This window comes from Cariama cristata, unplaced genomic scaffold, assembly GCF_000690535.1.
Source record: "Cariama cristata isolate BGI_N322 unplaced genomic scaffold, ASM69053v1 Scaffold41533, whole genome shotgun sequence".
NCBI lineage: Eukaryota > Metazoa > Chordata > Aves > Cariamiformes > Cariamidae > Cariama > Cariama cristata.
In genome coordinates, this window is record NW_009610855.1 from 16,379 (window position 1) to 35,645 (window position 19,267).

The following is a 19,267-nucleotide window of genomic DNA, read 5'->3' on the forward strand; positions in this document are numbered from 1 at the left end:
GATATGGTTGAAATCTTGTCCAAAATCTCTTATGCATCAAATGCTACCGTAACTTTCTTCTGTGTTGACAAATGTAATATTGCTGTTCACATCTGTTCAAAAGGCTGCTACAAATATGATTAAGATTTAGTGCATCTCATTGAGTATGTTGGCTGCTTTTGTGTTCTGTTGGTCCTTGCCCATATACATTAAAAAATACAAGCTCTAACAATTAAAATGTTTAAAATTTCACTTAGTCTTTATTGAAAAGTTGATCAATATCTAACGAGTAAAAAAACTCCACAACCGAAACCACTTTTCCAAAGAAGTTTTTTTTGTGGCTCTTGAAAGGATAAAGTCAGAGCGATTGTCTCATGTTGGTGATAAGTCCTAAGGATTATTCACAGAACAATGAGTGTGTCCTACTTAGCTTTATTAAAGGAACTCGTGATTTTTATGCTTCTCCTAAATGAATTTCTAAATAATTGGAGCACAGAAGGGCACTAAGTTTTGGATAACATAGTGCAAATAAAAAGTAAATAGAACAGTGTCTTAGTTATGCTAACTTGTCTTTTAATAAAAAGTAGGTTTTTTTGCATATCTGTATATTCTATTACAATGTCAGGTGTACAGCTGTTTCGGTGTAACAAAAACCATTTTAAAACTATGCTTTTTAAAGTAAATAAGCTTGCTTTTTTTTATATTCTACGTGTAATGGTTGGGAAGAACTCTTCATAAATTGGTTTTGTAGGTATCTCTTCCTCCAAACTTTCTGTAAAATTCTCATGTTCTTCATGATTTCTCTATAATGTAATGGGATTCTGGTCTGTTAACTCAAATGTGAAGGCAACTGAACGTTATACATATCTTTAAGAAAACTCCTTAAAAGAAGACAATTAAATAACAGGCAAGTTACCACAGAAAAATAAGGATGTTTAGCTTCCAAGAATACCCATCTTAGTTAGGGTTACGTGGAATGGAAACAGTATGTGATATGTTATACCTCTTCTGTTTTCAGTTGGATAGATTTGCCAGTATAAGAATTCCAGGAAGTAAAAAGGAAAGACCTCCTCTACCACGTATGAAGCAGTCACATTCTACAGATTGGTCATCCATGCCTATGGAAGGAGAGGATTTTGCTCCAAAACCCCTGTCGGAAAGAGAAATCATAGCGCTGTTTGAAAAAATGATGGTAAGAGTCTTACGCTGATTTCTTTAACTTAAAGGATGACAACATGGCTGACAGGAGGAGCCTTCTTTTGTGTGTGTGTTCTGATCTTTACCTGAATTATTAATATTGTTGTTGGGAGTTGTAATTATGTGGTTTTTATGGTGTTTCTCATAGGATGAAGTCCTTGAATTATTGTAACAAGATTTTGCTCCAAATATATTTAAAATGGGAACTAAAGGTTTCTGATTATTAGAAGTGAGACTATGCAAGAGATTTTGAGGAGGAACAAGAAATGGGGAATCCTGCTTGCTTTTGAGACAACGTGAAACTTTTACAAAGGGATTTTATGCCTTTTAATGTCACAACAGGGTTTTGTTCTGAACTTATATTCAATGTCAGTCTTGCACAAAAAAGACTTAAGATTCTTGCCTCCAAAGAAGCATTTGTTGCACATGCAGTTTCAAATTTACTTCCTTCCTTAGCTGTCATAGTTACTGTGCTACAGAAGAGCAGTTGCTTGCTGGAAAGATCATGTGGCATTGGTACCACCTCAATAGGCTGAGGCTTTTTGTCATCATGATGATGACGACATTTTGGGCAATTGAAAACTAAACATGGAATGGCCACAAGAGAAGAGAGTGACTGCAATCTGAAGAGCACAAGAGGACATTAACAAGGGGAGTGATACCTAGATTATTATTTCTTTTTCTGCCTCGCAGCAGGTAACAAGTAACTCTTGAAATACATAAAGACTACCAGTGGCTGGCGTGTGGAGGAAATGAAATGTGCTATGAGAGAAGTACCTTTATAGAATTTGTAATTCCTACTACTCAATAATGTTAGTTTAGTTTTGAAGATGCTTTTGTAGAACTGTTGAGAGCTGTGACTGACATACAGGATTCAGGATTTTCATGGTAAAGTTGATGAAGGGAAGGACTAATTTACTGTGTTATCAACTTCTGTATCTGTATTTGTTCTCACATGGTTCATTTTTCTTGATATACCTCAGTGGCTAGGATATTTTGCTTGTTAAGAAATTTCACTGTGAGTGGTAGTTCCTCAAATGTTAGGAAATAGGAGAGTTCTTTTCATAAAACTTAAAGGTATGTCTCCCTGCACACACATCCCCCCTCCCCGCTATGTAAATGTTTGTTGTGTTTCTCTACCATCCCACTGAGATTCTGGTATAGGATAGTGTGTGAAGTTGAGACTATACCATAAAACCCAGAAACTTTCAATAAATCCTCAGAAACCTACTACTGTGTGTCTAGGTAAACAGAAATGCTTTTATGCATGGATCCTGAAGAAATTAATTCCAATTTTATAACTACTTTGCAAAAATATGTTAAAGTAATGATGACATACTGGATAATTTGAATGCTTTCCTAGTTTTGTGGAATAGCAAAGCACTTAAACTGTCTCTGATAAACTATCAGTGTTATTTTAGCTATAACATGTAATACTGAAAGGATTCTTCAGATTATCCACACTTGAATGGACTGGAATAAAGCTAGTTTAGTCTCAGTAGATTACATGGCTAATGATATATTGTAGTCTCTAGTTTGCTGTTCTGATCAAATTAAGTGATTTGTGGGGGTGGAGTAGTGAACAATTTTAATGTCATAGCCAGGCTTTTAGAGCTAATTTTGCACGAAATAAAAATAGTCAATTGGTTAGTACTGAAGGGAGCAGTTTCTAAATTCTGAAATTTCACTGAATGCTTTACATTATACTTTGTGCTTTCCTGGATGCATACAGCTTTCTTCTTCCAGTCTTTTATGCAGTGGCACCCTGTGTGGTTTTGATGGCAAAAATTTTGGAAGAACTTGTAAAACCAGACAATTAAAGCTAATAATTAACTGTCATTTAGCTCCTTTCATTTTGTTAGTGCTATTAGGAAAATATTCATGGGAAATGACTTATTCTTATTTTCCAATGAGGTATTGCTCCCCTGTACAATAACTTTAAATGATTTAAAAAGAAATAAAAGAATGAGGTTGAAGTATTTTATAAACTAAGCCACATCTGACGTGCCCCTTGTACTGCTGAATACTTCTAATCTGTATAAATCAATTGCTTTAATGGTGTTTGATTTGTGAAAAACAACAACAAAGAAATTACTTTTTACTACAGAGACAGAATATCTCCTGTAAATAAACCTGCTGTTACAAAACACAAGTGCTTTGTTTTCTCTTTGTTGTTTAAATTCAGAAGTTATTTTTCAGAAAACTTAAAAGAGCAAGTCTGAAAGAAGTGCAAAACTGCTTTAAACAGAAGAATGAACTTTGCAGTAGCTATAGGCTAATGTAAAAACCTTTTTTTTTTTTTTTTTTTTTTTGTTCATGAAAAAAAAACCTCTGGCATATTGCAGGTAAAGTAATGAAGATTTGATAACTCTTAGAAAACATCGAGAAAAACCTAGCCATATATTTTTGTGAAACTTAAAATAGAATACTTTGGTTTCAGTGTTATTACACTGTAAAAAATACATTTTAAGTATTAAATAAAATACAGCTACTTGTATTAAATATGCATGTAAGGTATATTTTCATTTGAAGTCAGTATTGCTATACAATTATATCTCTATGGAAAGGAATCCTGAGGTACAGTGGTCCAAAGACATTTATTGGAACTTGCAGAAAAAAACAAGTTTATCTGGTGATGTCAAACTAGACTTGATTTTAGTGATTTATAGTATGGATTGTCATGTGCGTATCTCAACAGAAGTGCTGCCTGGTAATAAGAATAGTCATAAATGTTGTGTATTTAATTAATTAATGAAATGTAAATATTACATAAAATGAGAAATACTTGTAACAAGATAAGATAACAAATGAAAGGCTAGAGGGAGTACTAACATTGTAGTATTTTTCGCATTCTGACTTGATTTTGACCCCCCCCCATTTTTAAGCTAAGGACCTGTCTTAGGACGTAAAGATTTTTGAGCAGTTGTTGAGAATTTAAAGTTGTAGTATTTTTCTGGCTTTGAAAGAATTGTTATTGAAAAATATTTAAAGTAAACTGAAAAGAACTTCCTTATCTGTTCTTATTTTAAATGCTTTTTAGAAGTCCCCAAATCTTTATGTCCAAAGCCACATATCAATGTCAGAATTCATTGATGAATTGTAAAAGTCCTGGCTAGTTATGTAATTAACTGCTAAACTGTTGACCAGTAAATTAAAATATTTAGATTGATTTGTTGTGTAACTGGTTTAAATTTTTAGGTTTCCACCTGACCACTTAGCAGTATGCTTAACAGCCTTCATATACTCTTCCTTTGAGCAGATGGTTACTTTAGGTTTTTGATTCTGAAATACTAAAGACACTACTTTTTGTGGTTGATTTATGTGTTTTCCTCATCTTAAAATAGCTACAGTGACTTTTTAAATCTTTGATAGAGACAGGTAACTTTGAGTATCTTTCACTTTTTTTTCCGAATGATGTATACACACAAAAAAATTTTCCACTTTTTTATATGTCTTGGAAGTAAATGATCTCTTTGCATATAATGCATGATGCCATCAGTGTTTGTAATGTATGTGTATTTAAGCCTGTGGTGTGGTGTGTGGGTGTTTTGTGTTGGTTTTTTTTTTTATTTTATTTTAGTATGGATATTTGAGTTTGTGCAGCATTTTTAGATCACACCAGGTTTCCCATCATTAAGCAAATCATAGTAGTTTCTTGTTTGCTTTCATCCAAGAACAGCTAGAAAATGCAGCATGCCTTTTCAAGATAATGCCCTTGACATTTCATTTAGTATAAGGCAACTTGCAAAATATTCAGGAATATGTCTGTCCTTATGCACTGCTAGAATTTTGGTTTGGGCATAAGCAAATAATTTCTCTATGAATTTTTTGATCAAAAGAATGCAATATTTTGAATAACAGAACTATGAGAAAAGATCGAAGTATGTGTGGCCTCCTTTCTTCCGGCTTGTTTAGGCAACGTTGTGTTGCATTTACTTTCATTTGTAGCAAGTAACACCAGTCTGGAAGCTACCTGTCAAGGAGGCAAAACACTATATTATTATTGCTTTAATATATTGAGAGAACTTTCTACAACATGCAGTCTGTATTTATTTGATGCTAAAAATATCAAATAATAATATATTGTATATATAAAATCAATTATACAAATATGATATTATAAATACACTATATAGTATCAAATAAATAATCAAAATACTAATTTAATAAATAACAAGTAATAATTTAAATGCATACTAGACTGAAGTGAGGAACTTTTTATAGTCCTTAAGGAAAGGAAACAGTAACATTTGTGGGGGGAAAAAAATCCAGAATCTACACAAAATTGCCCTAATTATACTTTGAAGAAGTTCAACTTAAGAGGTCAAACATTTTCTGGAATGTCTTCTCATATCTCGGTTTTGTTCAAAACTCTAAATGTTTCTAGGAACTGTGCTTGATTCTATCTTATTCAATATGAAAACTAGCAAAAGACAAGGAAACTTAAGTTTCAGTGTGGTATAAAATTTTGATCTTTAGGTTTTTTTGTCTTAAAATTCTAAGGTTATGAGTTTGCTTGCTGTTTGTCTTTGATTTCTGACTAGGTGAAATAGCTTTGATATCAAGATGGTCACACACTGATTTTGTAGCATTGCTCCTGCCAAAGCTGGTCAGGATTCACCTCGTGAGTCTCAGCTGAAAATAACTACAGTAATTCTTGCTAAGCTTGGGTGACCATAGTAATGCTGTGTGTGCTCGTATGTGTGTGTGTGCGTGTAAATAATTTCTTAAAGCCTTTTTTTTATTACCTGCAGCTTGATAGGAAATGTCATTTTTCACAGATGTGGGACTGATTACACCAATCAGTGCATTTCTAGGCTGGAACAGAAGTCCCTGTGTCAGAAATGTCAATGAATAGCTGCTGTGTGGCTTTAAATGTAGTCCTGCATCTACTCTTTTTGACCTCTGGGTTTATGTTGGAATGAATGAATTGATGGAATTTTGATAACAGTTGAAGGAGTTGATTTAGTGATAAAATCGTCAAGAATCTGGGCCTTACCTATTACAAAGGTGAATATTATTTTGTGAACTACTCCCAGTGCAAAGCAGATTTTAATGCTCAGGATTAAGAATTTGGGAACTGAAGAACAGAATTATAGAACAAATGGACATATCTTTCTAAAGATCTTTCCAAGAGACTGGTTTAAGTACATTTATAAATGTTTTAGGAAGTGTTAAATAATGCTGTAGTTTAGTACATGTGTGTGTTTGTGAAACTAGGTGATTTCTAAGAAGAGATTATGCTGGTAATGGTTGTGATGTTCTTGTTTATCCTGGCATAATTGACTGGGTTGTTTTTTGTTGCTTTTTTTTTCTTTTTATTTTTAGTCTGAGTTGCTAGGGAAGATGAATAAAAATTTTTATGGTTTTGAGTAGCATCTAACTTATGAAGAATTGTTTGTATAACAGCTTTCAATTGCTCATGTCCATATTTTTATGTCTTTATTTTTTTAAATCAGTCTCTTATAGTTGAACAACTGTGTTGCTGGATGACATTTAAATTTTTTTTTTCTTTGTTTTCTCCCATTCTAGGAAGATATGAATTTAAATGAAGACAAGAAGATGCCATTGAGAGAAAAGGATTTTAATACCAAAAAAGAAATGGTGATGCAATATATTACCACTGCTTCCAAGTCTGTAAGTAAATTTCTCTGAAGTACACCAAAAATGACTTAATGTTTACATTATGTCCTATTGGAGAGAAAAAGCAGTGCATGCAGGTTACATTCTTTTCACTAACTTTTATTTCTCATAGACACAAACATTTTTAAAGGGCACTATCTCATTTTACAAGCCGCAATGAAAGATATTCGTGTGTTCATGAGATGTATCTTCTGTACACAGAACAGCATTTCTTTTTGGTAAAGGTATTGCTGTAGTGGAGATGGAAAGATTCTGCAGAAAACTCGGAAAAGTTTGATGTGAACCTTTTTTTTTTTTTTTTTCCTAGCACTGTTTAAAGAGAATTCCTCAACTGATTAGTCTTTTTCATCCTTGACTTCAGTACGGAATTCATGTTGTGATGCTGTGTAATAGTTGATAACAGAAGTGTTGCATGTGAACCCAATTAGTGTCTGTTTTTTACTTACAGGGATAATTACTGGTTGTTTTAGAGAAGTGCAAGGAGTTGTGTACTGAGCAGTTTAAGGATTAAATTGGCATAAGAAAACCTACTTAGGTTTTGCAAAGTGGGGACAGACTCTAGTGCTAAATCCTGCAGTGCTAATATTGTCCTCAGACCTTTTGATTGTTTTAAAATTCATTTATTTGACTCTGACTCTCACTGCTCCATGCATATGGAGATATCAGTAAAAATTGCCCATATGTAATTACAACTAAATACTGAGAAAAGAAGACATTAAATATAGTAATTTAAATGAGTTATTTACTTTATTGTCTACTTTAAATGATGTACCTTATTAGTGTAATGCTTTAGCACTTTTAGGAAGGTAGATGCCTAGTGCAGGACCAGCCTGTCTGGAGATTGTTTTATTTAAGATGAGCTTATCAAAGCTACTGGTCCTTCTATAGCATGAAAGTTCCTTAGTACCAGAGGATTAGGAGATCTAGCCTGTTTTTCTTTCTTAGAGATATTTCATGGGAAATCAGGAAACTTCAGGCTAGTAAATCTAACAACATTCCTGAAGTTTCTCAACCCAAAATGGCATGTGAAGGTTTATTATGTCATTGACATCTCTAGCTTCCACGTGCATTCTAAGACCTCAGTAGTTTGATCTAAAAAGTAATGTCATAATAGGACATGGCTGGCTGTACAGAGTTGTTGCAGCCACATCTGTTGCTGGAATCTTAGAATCCTGATGATGATGATAAGACTCAAGAGAAAGGTTTTCATGTTTTTACTTCCTGGCACTTAATACTTGCAAAGAACTGAAGTCTATAGCAGAGTAGGTTTCATTGATCCTTCTTTGAATGCCATTTGCAATAAACATTTTTTTTTTTTAATTGTCATCACACTTGTTTTTTAGCAATGGAGCTTCTTGCACTGTACCCAAAGCAGCCATACAAGATACTCTATTGAAGAGGATAGGTCTGTTTCCTCCCCCAGGGTAGTGATTTGTTCCCACACACTGTTGTCTTGCATGTTTTCATAAAGCCTCCAACAGCATTTTTTCCTTTGTTCCCCTCCTCTGCTGCCAGCCCATGTATTCCCCTTTCTGCTGTGGGAGGTCGCTGAAGACTAATTCATGCAGGGGAAACTTGTCTTTACTGAACTCAGTTTCTACTGTTATCTCCTTACTGGAAGTGGCATTTGCCTGTTGTGTAACTGGGAGGAGCTGTTTCTGTAATGCATGGATTCAGCTATTTGATACAGTAGTGCTGCAGATGAATTCAACTTAGTGCTGGAGGTACTGGTATGGGAAAATCCTTCCCTTGCTCTTGCAAATTCTTTGTTCCTGGCATGCTCTTTCATGCCTGAAGTGTGTTTGTTAGAGTGCTGAGTGCCTTCTCAGTCTAGAGAGAGTAGTGCACTGCATGCCCACGGCACTTGGCTAAATTTTTGGCATACCTTGACTTGATGAGTGTCGTGCTTTTTCAGAAGAGCTGAAGCACCATAGAGCTCCTGACTTTTATGTACAACTAATCCCATCTCAGGTCTCTCCTTCTATGAGTCATACTGCAGTAACATATTTTGATAGTTCATACTTCTCAAACTTTAAGGAGACAGGTACTAAGCTGTATTGTTTTGGAACAAATATCCTCATTTGCAACTGCTATGGAGAGTACCGAGCAGGTTTCATTTAAAGCAGTAATCATTATAAAGACTGTTACAGTAGAAGAACAGAGGCTGCACTTCTAATGAATCACTGAAAATGAAGCAGCCTCTGATGATCAAAGTGGACTCCACTATAGTCAAAGCTTCACCATTGGCCTCAGTATGAGGGTTTCTGTTTCTTAGAAATGCACTACTTTCCAGTATTCACAATGCACATCTCTGTTACTGATGCATTTAGAAATTATGCTGGGTTTGGTGGCGCTGTGCTCAGGAACTTCTTTATGTATAGAATACTGTAACCTACCTCTGTGTATGTGTGAGATGTTTAGAATGAATCCGTCACTTAAGGACTCAAAGTTACTTAAAAGTAACCAGAGTTCTACTGACATGCATTGTCCAATACTCATTCATTTCACTCCACTTTGCTTAGAGATTTTTTAAACAGTTGGCTAGAAGCATACCTCTGTATATATGTCTGTGTATATTTGTCTAAGTATGCTGTTACATCGCTCTTCATAACGTGTTCAATGGCTCTCTGTAGAAGAATTGCTAAGAATAAACAGTCTTGGGGTTTGGGATACTAGTAGTACTTACTGAAAATTTGAATGACAGCAAAAATTGTATGCTTGGAAGAATTCTGTTCAAGTACTTCAGTATTCTGCTAGTACTTTCTTCTTTTCTTGTAACGTATAGTGTTTAGATGAAGTCTTATTTCTTCCCTTAAAAACATCATCTTAGAGATGTATATCACATGTTGTTTAAACCATCATGTCTTGGAAATCTTGAATGAAATTTCTGTCTGCTGTGGTGTCATGTCTTATTTGATAGGAAACAGTTGGAGAAAGGAACAACAGTTGTGTTTAAAGGCTATTATGGTAATGTGAATTCTCATCTACCAAAAGCAGTGTGGTTCTGTTTGTTGTTAGAGATTGTTATGTCCAATGTATCTTCCGTGTTTTTGTAGCTGGTTGTATATATTATGATTATTTGAGGTTAGAAACAGTGTCACATTTTAAAGTGCTATATAAACATATACAAAGATATTCCAGCCCAGAAAAGTTTTAAAAATCAGTTTCCATGTTATGGAGTTAATACTCAAGTGGAAATAAAAGCAGCATTGCTATAATGTTACTCTACCATAAGTTTTGCTGTTCTGTATGTTGAACACACACAGACTCGGTTTTTAAAGTGAGTTTTCTTCACAAGATTTCGTTTTGGTTGTGCAGCTTGCTCCCTTGTAATGTTTTAACTGAATTAATTAATGCTGACTTCATACTGCATCTGCTCACAGACCAGTTGTTCTTCAGTTGAGCAATTAAATTTCTAGAGGCACTGATGCCTCAAGATATTTCCTGTTTCTCAGTTAGCTCGAGCATTTTGAACTTAAGCAGCTTTTCCCATGCTGAAATATAGCTAATATAATCAGTTTCACAATCGGTACCAAATGCAGCTCTCATTTTATTTAAGCACTGGCAGATGTATCATGTTCTTATTACGTTGCAGAACCTTGGCATAACTATGAATAAGTGGTACTTGGTACTGTGGGTATGTTGTACAGACTTTCACAGTTGATTGGCATCTTTTGCATAGGGTAATGTTCAGGTGGGGAACTGTGTCTGAAATTGGATGACTATTTACTGTCTCGATGTTGGTGTGAGTCTCCATTGCTTCTGACACTGTCTTCAGATGGATCAGATGAGACTCTCTAAAATGTCATTCTAGTGAATTCTTAAAGTCTGGCTGGGCTCTTGTCCCATGTGAGCTTTCCACTGCACACATACCTATTGATTATATTAAATTACTTCCAAAACATCTTCTAACCATCTTATCTATATGTTTTGTCCATATGACTGTCCTATATGACTGTTTGACTGCATCAGGAGAGAGCAATTTTACTAACTATTTAAAAGTATATCCAGCTTCGTCAATTTTTACAGCAGGAACTGCTGGGGGAAGTCACTGGAAATGACAGATTTTCCACCCAGGATATTAATCCATATGCTCAGGCATACAAGTAGTGCTTATCAACTAGTCTATGCACAGCAGGGGATGCTGCCAGGAGAATTTCTGGGATTTTTTGAAATTTCCAACTGGAGACCTCCTGTAACATTTAGTTAAATACTTTGTCAGGAAGGCTGCTAGGAGTTTGGCCATCTTGTTTCTAGTCAGTCCCTTATCTCATCTATGCAGAGAACAGCTGGAAAGGTCTAGGATTGCGCGGGAAACTACATGTGCTGCATGTGCATACAGGCGTGGCCCTGATCCCCTGTAACTAAAATTCCCCTGATTGTGCCTCAGGGGAATATTGTCTAATCTTAAAATGTTTGGGGATTATTTTAACAGGACGGATGTGCTCACTATATAAGCTCTTGAATAACCAGGCAGAAACCCTTGTCACCAGTTCCCCTTAGCCAGTGAGTTTGGGCAACTGATGGTGTAGTAGCTTTTACCTTCCATGCTTTATCAAGTCTGATACTTAGTTCTTAATGTAATGAATCCTTTTTTGTTTTGTTTAGGATCTTCTGCATTTGGCTTGGAGACTCTCCAGTTGTTTTTTCATTCCTCTTTGGGTATAGCTGTGTCAAAGCTGTAGGGGAGCTGCGCTTTCTTGCCCTATGAAAGTGCAAGCAGGTACACCATCTTGGTGAGAAGTGTAAATTGTTTATGGAATAAGTTTGCCAACTAGATGTTTTTTGAGGAGGTGGTGTTCTGTTCCTGACATTACAAATGCAGTCTGTTAAACTCTTGGACCCAGAGAATATCTGAAGAGGTTAAAGTAAGTTCCCTTGCTGTAGGGCCTTTCTGACTTGAGAAGTATGTGGTTATGAAGCAAACACAGACCATGAAAGAAAGCTGAAAACACTGAGTTTCTTTTTGTCTGTTGGAGCATTTATTGTTATGGTTTGGGGTTTTTTTGTCTGTTGTGGACAACAAAGAATTACAGGTTTGGGACTAAATTATATCTTTTTTTTCAAGGAACAGAAATGAAGGTTAGCCATTCGTAATCTATTCAAGTTCTGTATGTGCCAAATAAAAAATGAATATGTTTTCTGTATTTCAGGGAAGTCTCAAGAATAGTCGGAAGATTTCACCCCAAGAATTTATTCAGGAATTAAAATCTGGGTCGACAGATGAAAGACTGGTCACTTGCTTAGAATCTCTCCGTGTGTCCTTGACTAGTAATCCTGTCAGGTAACATCATGAACACATATTACAAAGATTAATCATATTCTTATTTCTTAATGGATTAAAATTAATGGAGCTGTAGATGTGCATGTTTCAAGGTTTTCCAGTTAATAAGTGTGTATGCATTAGTGAATGATTATACCTTTTTTCTCTTTTTTTCATTGATTATATATCTTCTGTAGATCTATTTTTCAGTAGAATTTGCTGATCTGTACAAGGTAATGCTAAGATAATGTTAAAGAAATGTAGTACAGAGCAGTTCACTTTGTTTCTAGCGCTAAATAGTCAAAAGTTTATTTTTTCATTTTTATTTTTGAAATATTCTCTTAACTTTTTAATCTTTTAACTTGCTTTGTCAGGGTGATCAGTAATTGGAGATAGGCACTTTGGTGTAATTTTACTAGCCAGAAAGCATACATATTTTAATTGTATGCTCCTCCTTCTGTCCAGTGTACTTTAGTCTTTCTTCCTTGCTGCCTTCTAGTAATTTCTGCTGTATCTGTGGGGTTTAGCTGTACAGAAGAGAGGCCAAAGTTAGTTTACCTGTGCTTTTTTTTAAAAAAGGCTAACTCTTCAGTAAACATAACTCTAACACTGGTATCAGTCTCTAATTTCTGTTTGATCCGTACAGCTTGATTTGTGGATGCTGGCTTTATTTTATTAAATTATATTTTTTTCTATTCTACTCTATTTACAACCTTTTGTTTTAGAGCTCCTATTTAAACCAATGGTTGAACACATGATTTTGGGAAACTGTTTTGGGTTTAGTTCAAAATACTGCAAATGAAATGTTGGGGGTGCTTATGATGGGGCGTGATTAAAAAAGGATTAGACAACTTTCTTCTTTCTGCATCTGGCTTGGCAGAGTTGTTGATGTGGGTCTTCCTTATGGGTGTTTGCTTCTTTCCTTCTATTAATTTATTTTTTAATTGGATTGTCTTATTTAGAATATATAATGGTTCACATGCTTTACATTAACCTGAGTTCTTCTGACAGAGGATTTTACAGAAGATATACTTCCTTCATGAATGTGAAGCTAGTTTTAGATATAGTATTGCTTCTCCTTCTTTATTTAAGAAAAAAATAACAACTCACAACCATAGAGACTTTTTTTTTTTATTATTTACACTTACATTAATTTAACAAAGGAAACTTTGCTTGTTAGTATGTGTCTGGAAATAGAGACGTAAAATGTATGAAATGTGTAAATGTGTGACAACTGAAATTTAGAGCAACCTCTCCTCTCTGTTATTGATATGACTGGATAGTTTTGTCTTTTTGTATGTGATCCCCTTTGCTACCCCTTTCCCACACACTAAGAGAAAAGTTAATCCCCCTCCCCCCCAAAAAAACCCCAAAACCCAAAACCAAACCAAACAAACAAAACCACACACACAAAAAAAACAAAAAAAACCAAAAAAAAACCCCCAAAAAACCAAAACGAAGTCAAAACAAATGAAAAACCATGATCTTGGAGAGGTGCTAGGTCTGCCTGACAGCACAGTACAATGTGATAGGACACGAAGGGGTGAGAAAGATGGAGAAATGATATCAGAATAAGGAATGTGGAGGCCAACTATGAAAGAACAATGTTGGTCTGTACTTGGACTATGATGTTGTAGTAGAGCATCTGCTCAATACCAAAAGTCTGGTGATCAGTATTATCTGGAAGAACAAAGTACAGAAACTTAGAAGTTTTACAGCAACTAAATATTATGAAATTTTGGACTAAGTAGGTTTTCCACAGACACTTCACTTTAAGTAAGGAAAGTTAAAAATCTGTAGATATATGTTAGGAGTACAGGGAAAAAGAGCAAGTGCTTTTGTGCATGGAGAAATGGAAAAAACAAATGTTTTCATTTTCATAAGCTTAGTGTGTTTCATGTCAATCCTTCAAAACGTGCTAGAAGGGTATGATGCATTGTTGATAAAGTATTGCATTGATACTTTTGAGAGATTAGTTTCTTTAACTTATTGGTACAAATAGTTCTAGATTGCAGCAGCAGCTTTAACTTTGTTCAGTCAAATATCAACTATGGCAAATAGAAAATTTGACAGTTGAATTTTAAGTACTAACTTGAAGTTAAATTTTAATAAATTATGGTCAATTTGAAACATTAAGCAGAATGTAAGAGGACATAAAAGAACTCTAATGCTTGGATTGGAGTGAAACTCATAATTAAGTTAATGGATGTATGGCCTGAGAATAGGTCTGAGTTTGAGATGTTTGAATTGGAAGGAAAATGACTGTGGCTGGCAAAAACACCAGAGAAGAGTTATTTAAGTAGGTGGTAGTTCCATAAAAAAAAAAATCTCTACTACTTGTCCATGAATGCATTTTAGTCTACAAACCAAAAGAAGGATCACAACCAATAGAACATACGGGTTCTGAAACAGCCTTCTGGTGTATTGAGAAGTGCTGAAAAAGACTGTTAAGATAGACCTCACTGGGCTTAAACAGAGCATTTTAAAATAGCCTTCATAAAAACCTAAGTTCTTCTTTAGGGCTTATATACAAAAATAGCAGAAATGTAACAGCAGCACACTGTTCTTCATACTAAAAATTTGTGATGTAAACCACATCCCCTTCTTTCTTGTGAGTAGCAACAGTTGATATTCATTGGATGCAGATATTGGTGACCTTGATTTTCCTACCAGCAGCCAGATCTTTGAGTAAGAACTTGTTTTGACACATAAATACTGAACTCCAGTCCAACTGCTATAAATGCATGATTATTTTTAATTCCAGCTTCGTATGATATGGACAATGATAAATAACTGATGAAACTTTGGGGTTTTATTTTGTGCATGTACCATGCCCAAGAATAAATTTGTGCTTTTTTTAACAGGATGAGAATTAAATTTAGATTTGATCTAGCCTGACAATCTTCACATTTGTGGGCTGTCATCTTTTTGACAATATATAATTTAGTGGGGTTTCTTTTCTGTTTTTCCAATTACTATGTTTTAATCAACTTAACTTTTTAATCTTGTTGACATTTCAGTTTCTCACGCAAGAACTAGTTCTACAACATTGTTTTCAGTTAATAATTTTTGTAGAATATATTTTTAGTTTATAGAGAAAATCTGAATCAAGTGATATAGAGTAGTTTGATCCTAGTACTTAGAAAAATGTGTTGAAATCTATGGCTTACTGAAAAAAGTAATTATTTTCCATCAATATAAAAAGAAAGCGTCAAAAGGAAAATGTATCCACTGATCTTGGTCACTATTCTTCAGGTGAATAAATGGGGGTGTTTTTACCTCACAGTTGCCAACACAATTCATCAAAAGTGGTTCAGTGATCTACCTGTATGTAGTATTACAGATAAATAGTTATCTACAACTATTTCTTCTTCTTTTGGATAATTGTTGCAACAGCTTTAGCTCTTTTCATTGAGAAGACATTTTTAATAAATTGAAAATAAGGGCACTGATAGCTTGGTGTTTTGTCAGACTGCCAAAAAGCTGAGTGTTTGCTCTGGGTAGTTTAAGTAGTCTTTGTTCTTTTGTGGAGGCAGAGGAAAGGGCAGTAATAATGCAACAGTATTTTAGGCACTTGATCATTCTCAGCATCTTCAGTTGCTGGATGTATGACAAAGTGGTTGCGCACAATTCTAATACAAAAAGTGCTAAGAAATGTCTAGTAGGATCATCTTTAGGTCACATGTGGCCAGTTATACCAAAACCAATTGACAGTTATTTGCCTAATCTGTTTCAGAACGACACCCATCCAGGAAGGAGAAAATCTATTTTCATATATATTTACTTTTAGGGGAAAAACATGTAAAAACATCTGATCTGTTTTTCTCTTCCTATAATTTAAGTCCATTACAGTTCTGTATCTAGCGGTTATGAAGAACTGTTTAATCCCATCCTATGATGGAACTGGAAATACTATGCATTTCAAAAGAGCTATTGCATCTCCCTTGTGTTATTTCCAACAGAATAGCTTATTACTTGTCACTAGTAAGATCCTACTATTATAGGAGTATCTAAATATTCTGGTTACTAATCAAAAGTGGTGATAAATAAATTTTCCTCAATGTTTACGATGCTGTGTAAATAGACAAAGCAGAGAAAACAATGGAGAGGCTATAATACAAGTAAAGTGAACGTTGTAATTTTTTTACTAATTCTGATTAACATCTTGATGTTGAACTTCTGATGTTCAGAATGGATGCTTCCTTTTTACATAAAAGACTTTATTTTGTTAATACATGACAAGAGATTTCCTCAGGTTAAGCTTTTTTTAAGTAATAATTTAAAGAATGCGCAGAAAATATTGGTACCACACCCACAGTAGAATCCATGTTTTGATGATGAAGATGGTGAAAAGTATTACATACTTATCATGCTAACTATATCTGTTCTAAAGAGAGATGATTTTGTAATCAGTTAATAGATAAAAGTAATATGCTAATTTAAAAATGGGGAAATGTATGGAAGAGATACCCATTATGAAATAATTTTCTGTCTTGTTGGCCAAAGACAGTAATAAGAGGTCAAAGGACTTGTCCATGCAGTAGCATGGAAAGTTGACTAAAGGTGTCAGGAACCATTCCTACCTCTTACGGAAAGAGTATTGAAGTACTTGTGAATTCATTCCATAATTGAATATTATAATTTCACTCTTTATGAAAGGAATTTCCTGAGCAAATAGTCTCTACAATTTCTCTGCTGTATATGTATATTTGTTGCCTCTGCAGCCAACTTCTTCCTCCAGTGGGATTTTGTTGGAAGTTTGGAGTTTAAAATATCTGTGCCTTACACAGACAACGAAGTCTAAGGAGCAAAATATTCCTTCTGTTATGACTATGAATGACAGTGTTGTCCATGAACTTTAGGGTTTAGGTAATTGACGAAACATCATAGTTTCTGCAAGACCAACAGCTACTATCAAAGAGATGGCTGCAGTACTGCTGTCGGTCATGCAGTTACTTATATTTGATATCAAGCAGTTTTGAGCAATAGTAAACAGGACTGTGAAGCAGATCTGTCATGTAAAAACAACATACTGAGGTTTAACCTCACCAAAAGATAGCTTTGGCAATAGCTGAAATCTTAATTTTTTGTTGTGTTTGCTTGGAGATGTTCCTATGGATTAATGTCACAGGCAGCCACTTCTGTAGTTCCTTTAGGCTTTTCCTTCCTTCTGTGACACTTATGGTTAGATACTGACCTTTCCAGGAGACCCTAGAACAGTGTCTGGTAGAAATTTATTGTTTTTCTTCCTTTCCCTTGCAAGGGTTTTTTAATTACAGTTCTGTGCCAAAGAATGTATAATTGTTAATTTAAAAATTAAAATTACTAAATTTAATGGCTACTGTAATTTTTAAATCTTTTTTAGTTTATGGTTATCTAATTGCGTCAATGAGTGAATGGAGAGCCTCTTGATCTTCTGTTAAGTAAAGAGTTAATTTTGCGTTTTAAAATAGTCCAGTTATACTGCTTGTATTTATGCTGACAATTTTCATTCATTGTTAATTAGTCTTTGAAATGCAATTTTTTTAAATGTCTTTTTTCTTTCTCCCTAGCTGGGTTGAAAACTTTGGCCGAGAAGGTCTGGGGCTGCTGTTGGATGTTTTGGAAAGATTGGTTGAGACAAAAAAGTAAGGATGATTTAATATAAAATTGCCAGCTTTTCTTAATATGTGAACAACATTTAATTACACCAGATTTTTTATTTATTCAGCCAGGACAAAGTTGTGAAGAGGAGTCAGCATAAGGTTATACAGTGTTTGAGAGCCTTCATGAATAATAAGGTATGGGATTTTATTTAATCTGGAAATCTAAATTGCTACAGTTCAATCAGATAATGTACATGATCAGTGGGTATAAGCCTGTGCAGTGTGTTGGTCAGCTGTGGTTTGAAGTTCTCTCTACTGCCACTTCCTCTCTGTGGAAATATACTTGGAGAATAGTGTAAACTTTTGGTGCTGTTGTATGCCCTTATTACAGAATAAGTGACCCATTTTTGACTTTTCTCATTTAATTTTTTTGAGTAAGTATTTGACAGACTTAAATGTCATTTGAAATATTTACTTGAGGGAACTGTCGCTGTCTTTTACTAGATATTCAATACAGTCATTTGGAATTCCTCCAACTCTTCTTACAACTGTTCTTCTATTGTTTAGTATGGATTGGAAAGAATTTTGGGAGAAGAGAGGAGCCTTTTGTTGCTGATCAAAGCAATTGATCCCAGGCAAACAAGCATGATGACAGATATAGTTAAACTGCTTTCTGCAATGTGCATTGTTGGAGAGGAAAACATGTAAGTACTGTATTTAGCCAGAAATAGTAAGGTAATTTTATGGTATCCAAAATTATAGTTATACTTGAACGGAATGCTAAAATTTACAACTTGGGTTTGAAAGTAGTATCTGTACTATATTGTCAGTTTTCAGAATACCTTTGTCTGTGATTTTGACATGTGGATGTACTGGCTAGATGGAAATAGTTATGCAGCCATTCTTTCACTTAAAATTTTTTAACATTACTTCTAAGATATCTTAAGATATCATTGTAATCCAGTAAGTCATTCTTTGGCTACAAAAGTCTCCAAAGGAAACAAGTAATGCTTAAACCTCCTAGATGCCACAAGAAATCCAGGAAGGTGAATACTTTGGCAACATGGCTCTTCAGATAACAAATGAACTGCAAGGTTAAATATCTCTCCTGATTTAAGTGCTTTTCTTTCCTTCAGCCTTGAAAAAATTTTGGAAGCTGTAACAGCAGCAGCAGAGGAAAGGAATGTTGATAGATTCTCTCCTATTGTAGAAGGTCTTCAGGATAACTCGGTTCAGCTGCAAGTAAGCTAATTCTTTTCACAAACCTCTGCAACAAGTAAAAATAAAATTATTTTTTTATATTGAACAAGTCATTACAATAAAAAGGAGGAGGGATACTGTTTCAAATAAGAGTCAAATTTTTGAATTTTGTTTATAATATTATCTTTTAGAATTGTGGGAAGATTCAGCATTGAGAAACACAGGGGTGTTGCAGGTTAATTTGTTGATTTCTATTCACCCAAATCTTACAGGCTTTGGGAGTTAAATTTATACTGCGTTTTAAAATAAAGCATGAGTATTATATCAGATACAAAAAGATTATCTCACTTCTGGTCATATTTGCTGAAATGTAAAGATTAATAATAGTAAAAAAGCAAGT

The 19,267-nt window shown here is 34.5% G+C and overlaps 1 protein-coding gene across 1 annotated transcript; it reads left to right on the plus strand.

Moving 5' to 3' along the window:
* Window positions 1–997: 997 nt before the first annotated feature.
* Window positions 998–18,909, plus strand: LOC104157118 (protein diaphanous homolog 3-like; the record flags this gene model as incomplete). The annotated part of the gene is made up of 7 exons (XM_009698015.1): window positions 998–1,171; window positions 6,709–6,813; window positions 11,973–12,103; window positions 17,635–17,709; window positions 17,793–17,862; window positions 18,235–18,371; window positions 18,804–18,909. Coding segments are annotated over 7 exons (798 nt in total), but the record flags the coding sequence as incomplete, so codon positions are not given.
* Window positions 18,910–19,267: the final 358 nt, after the last annotated feature.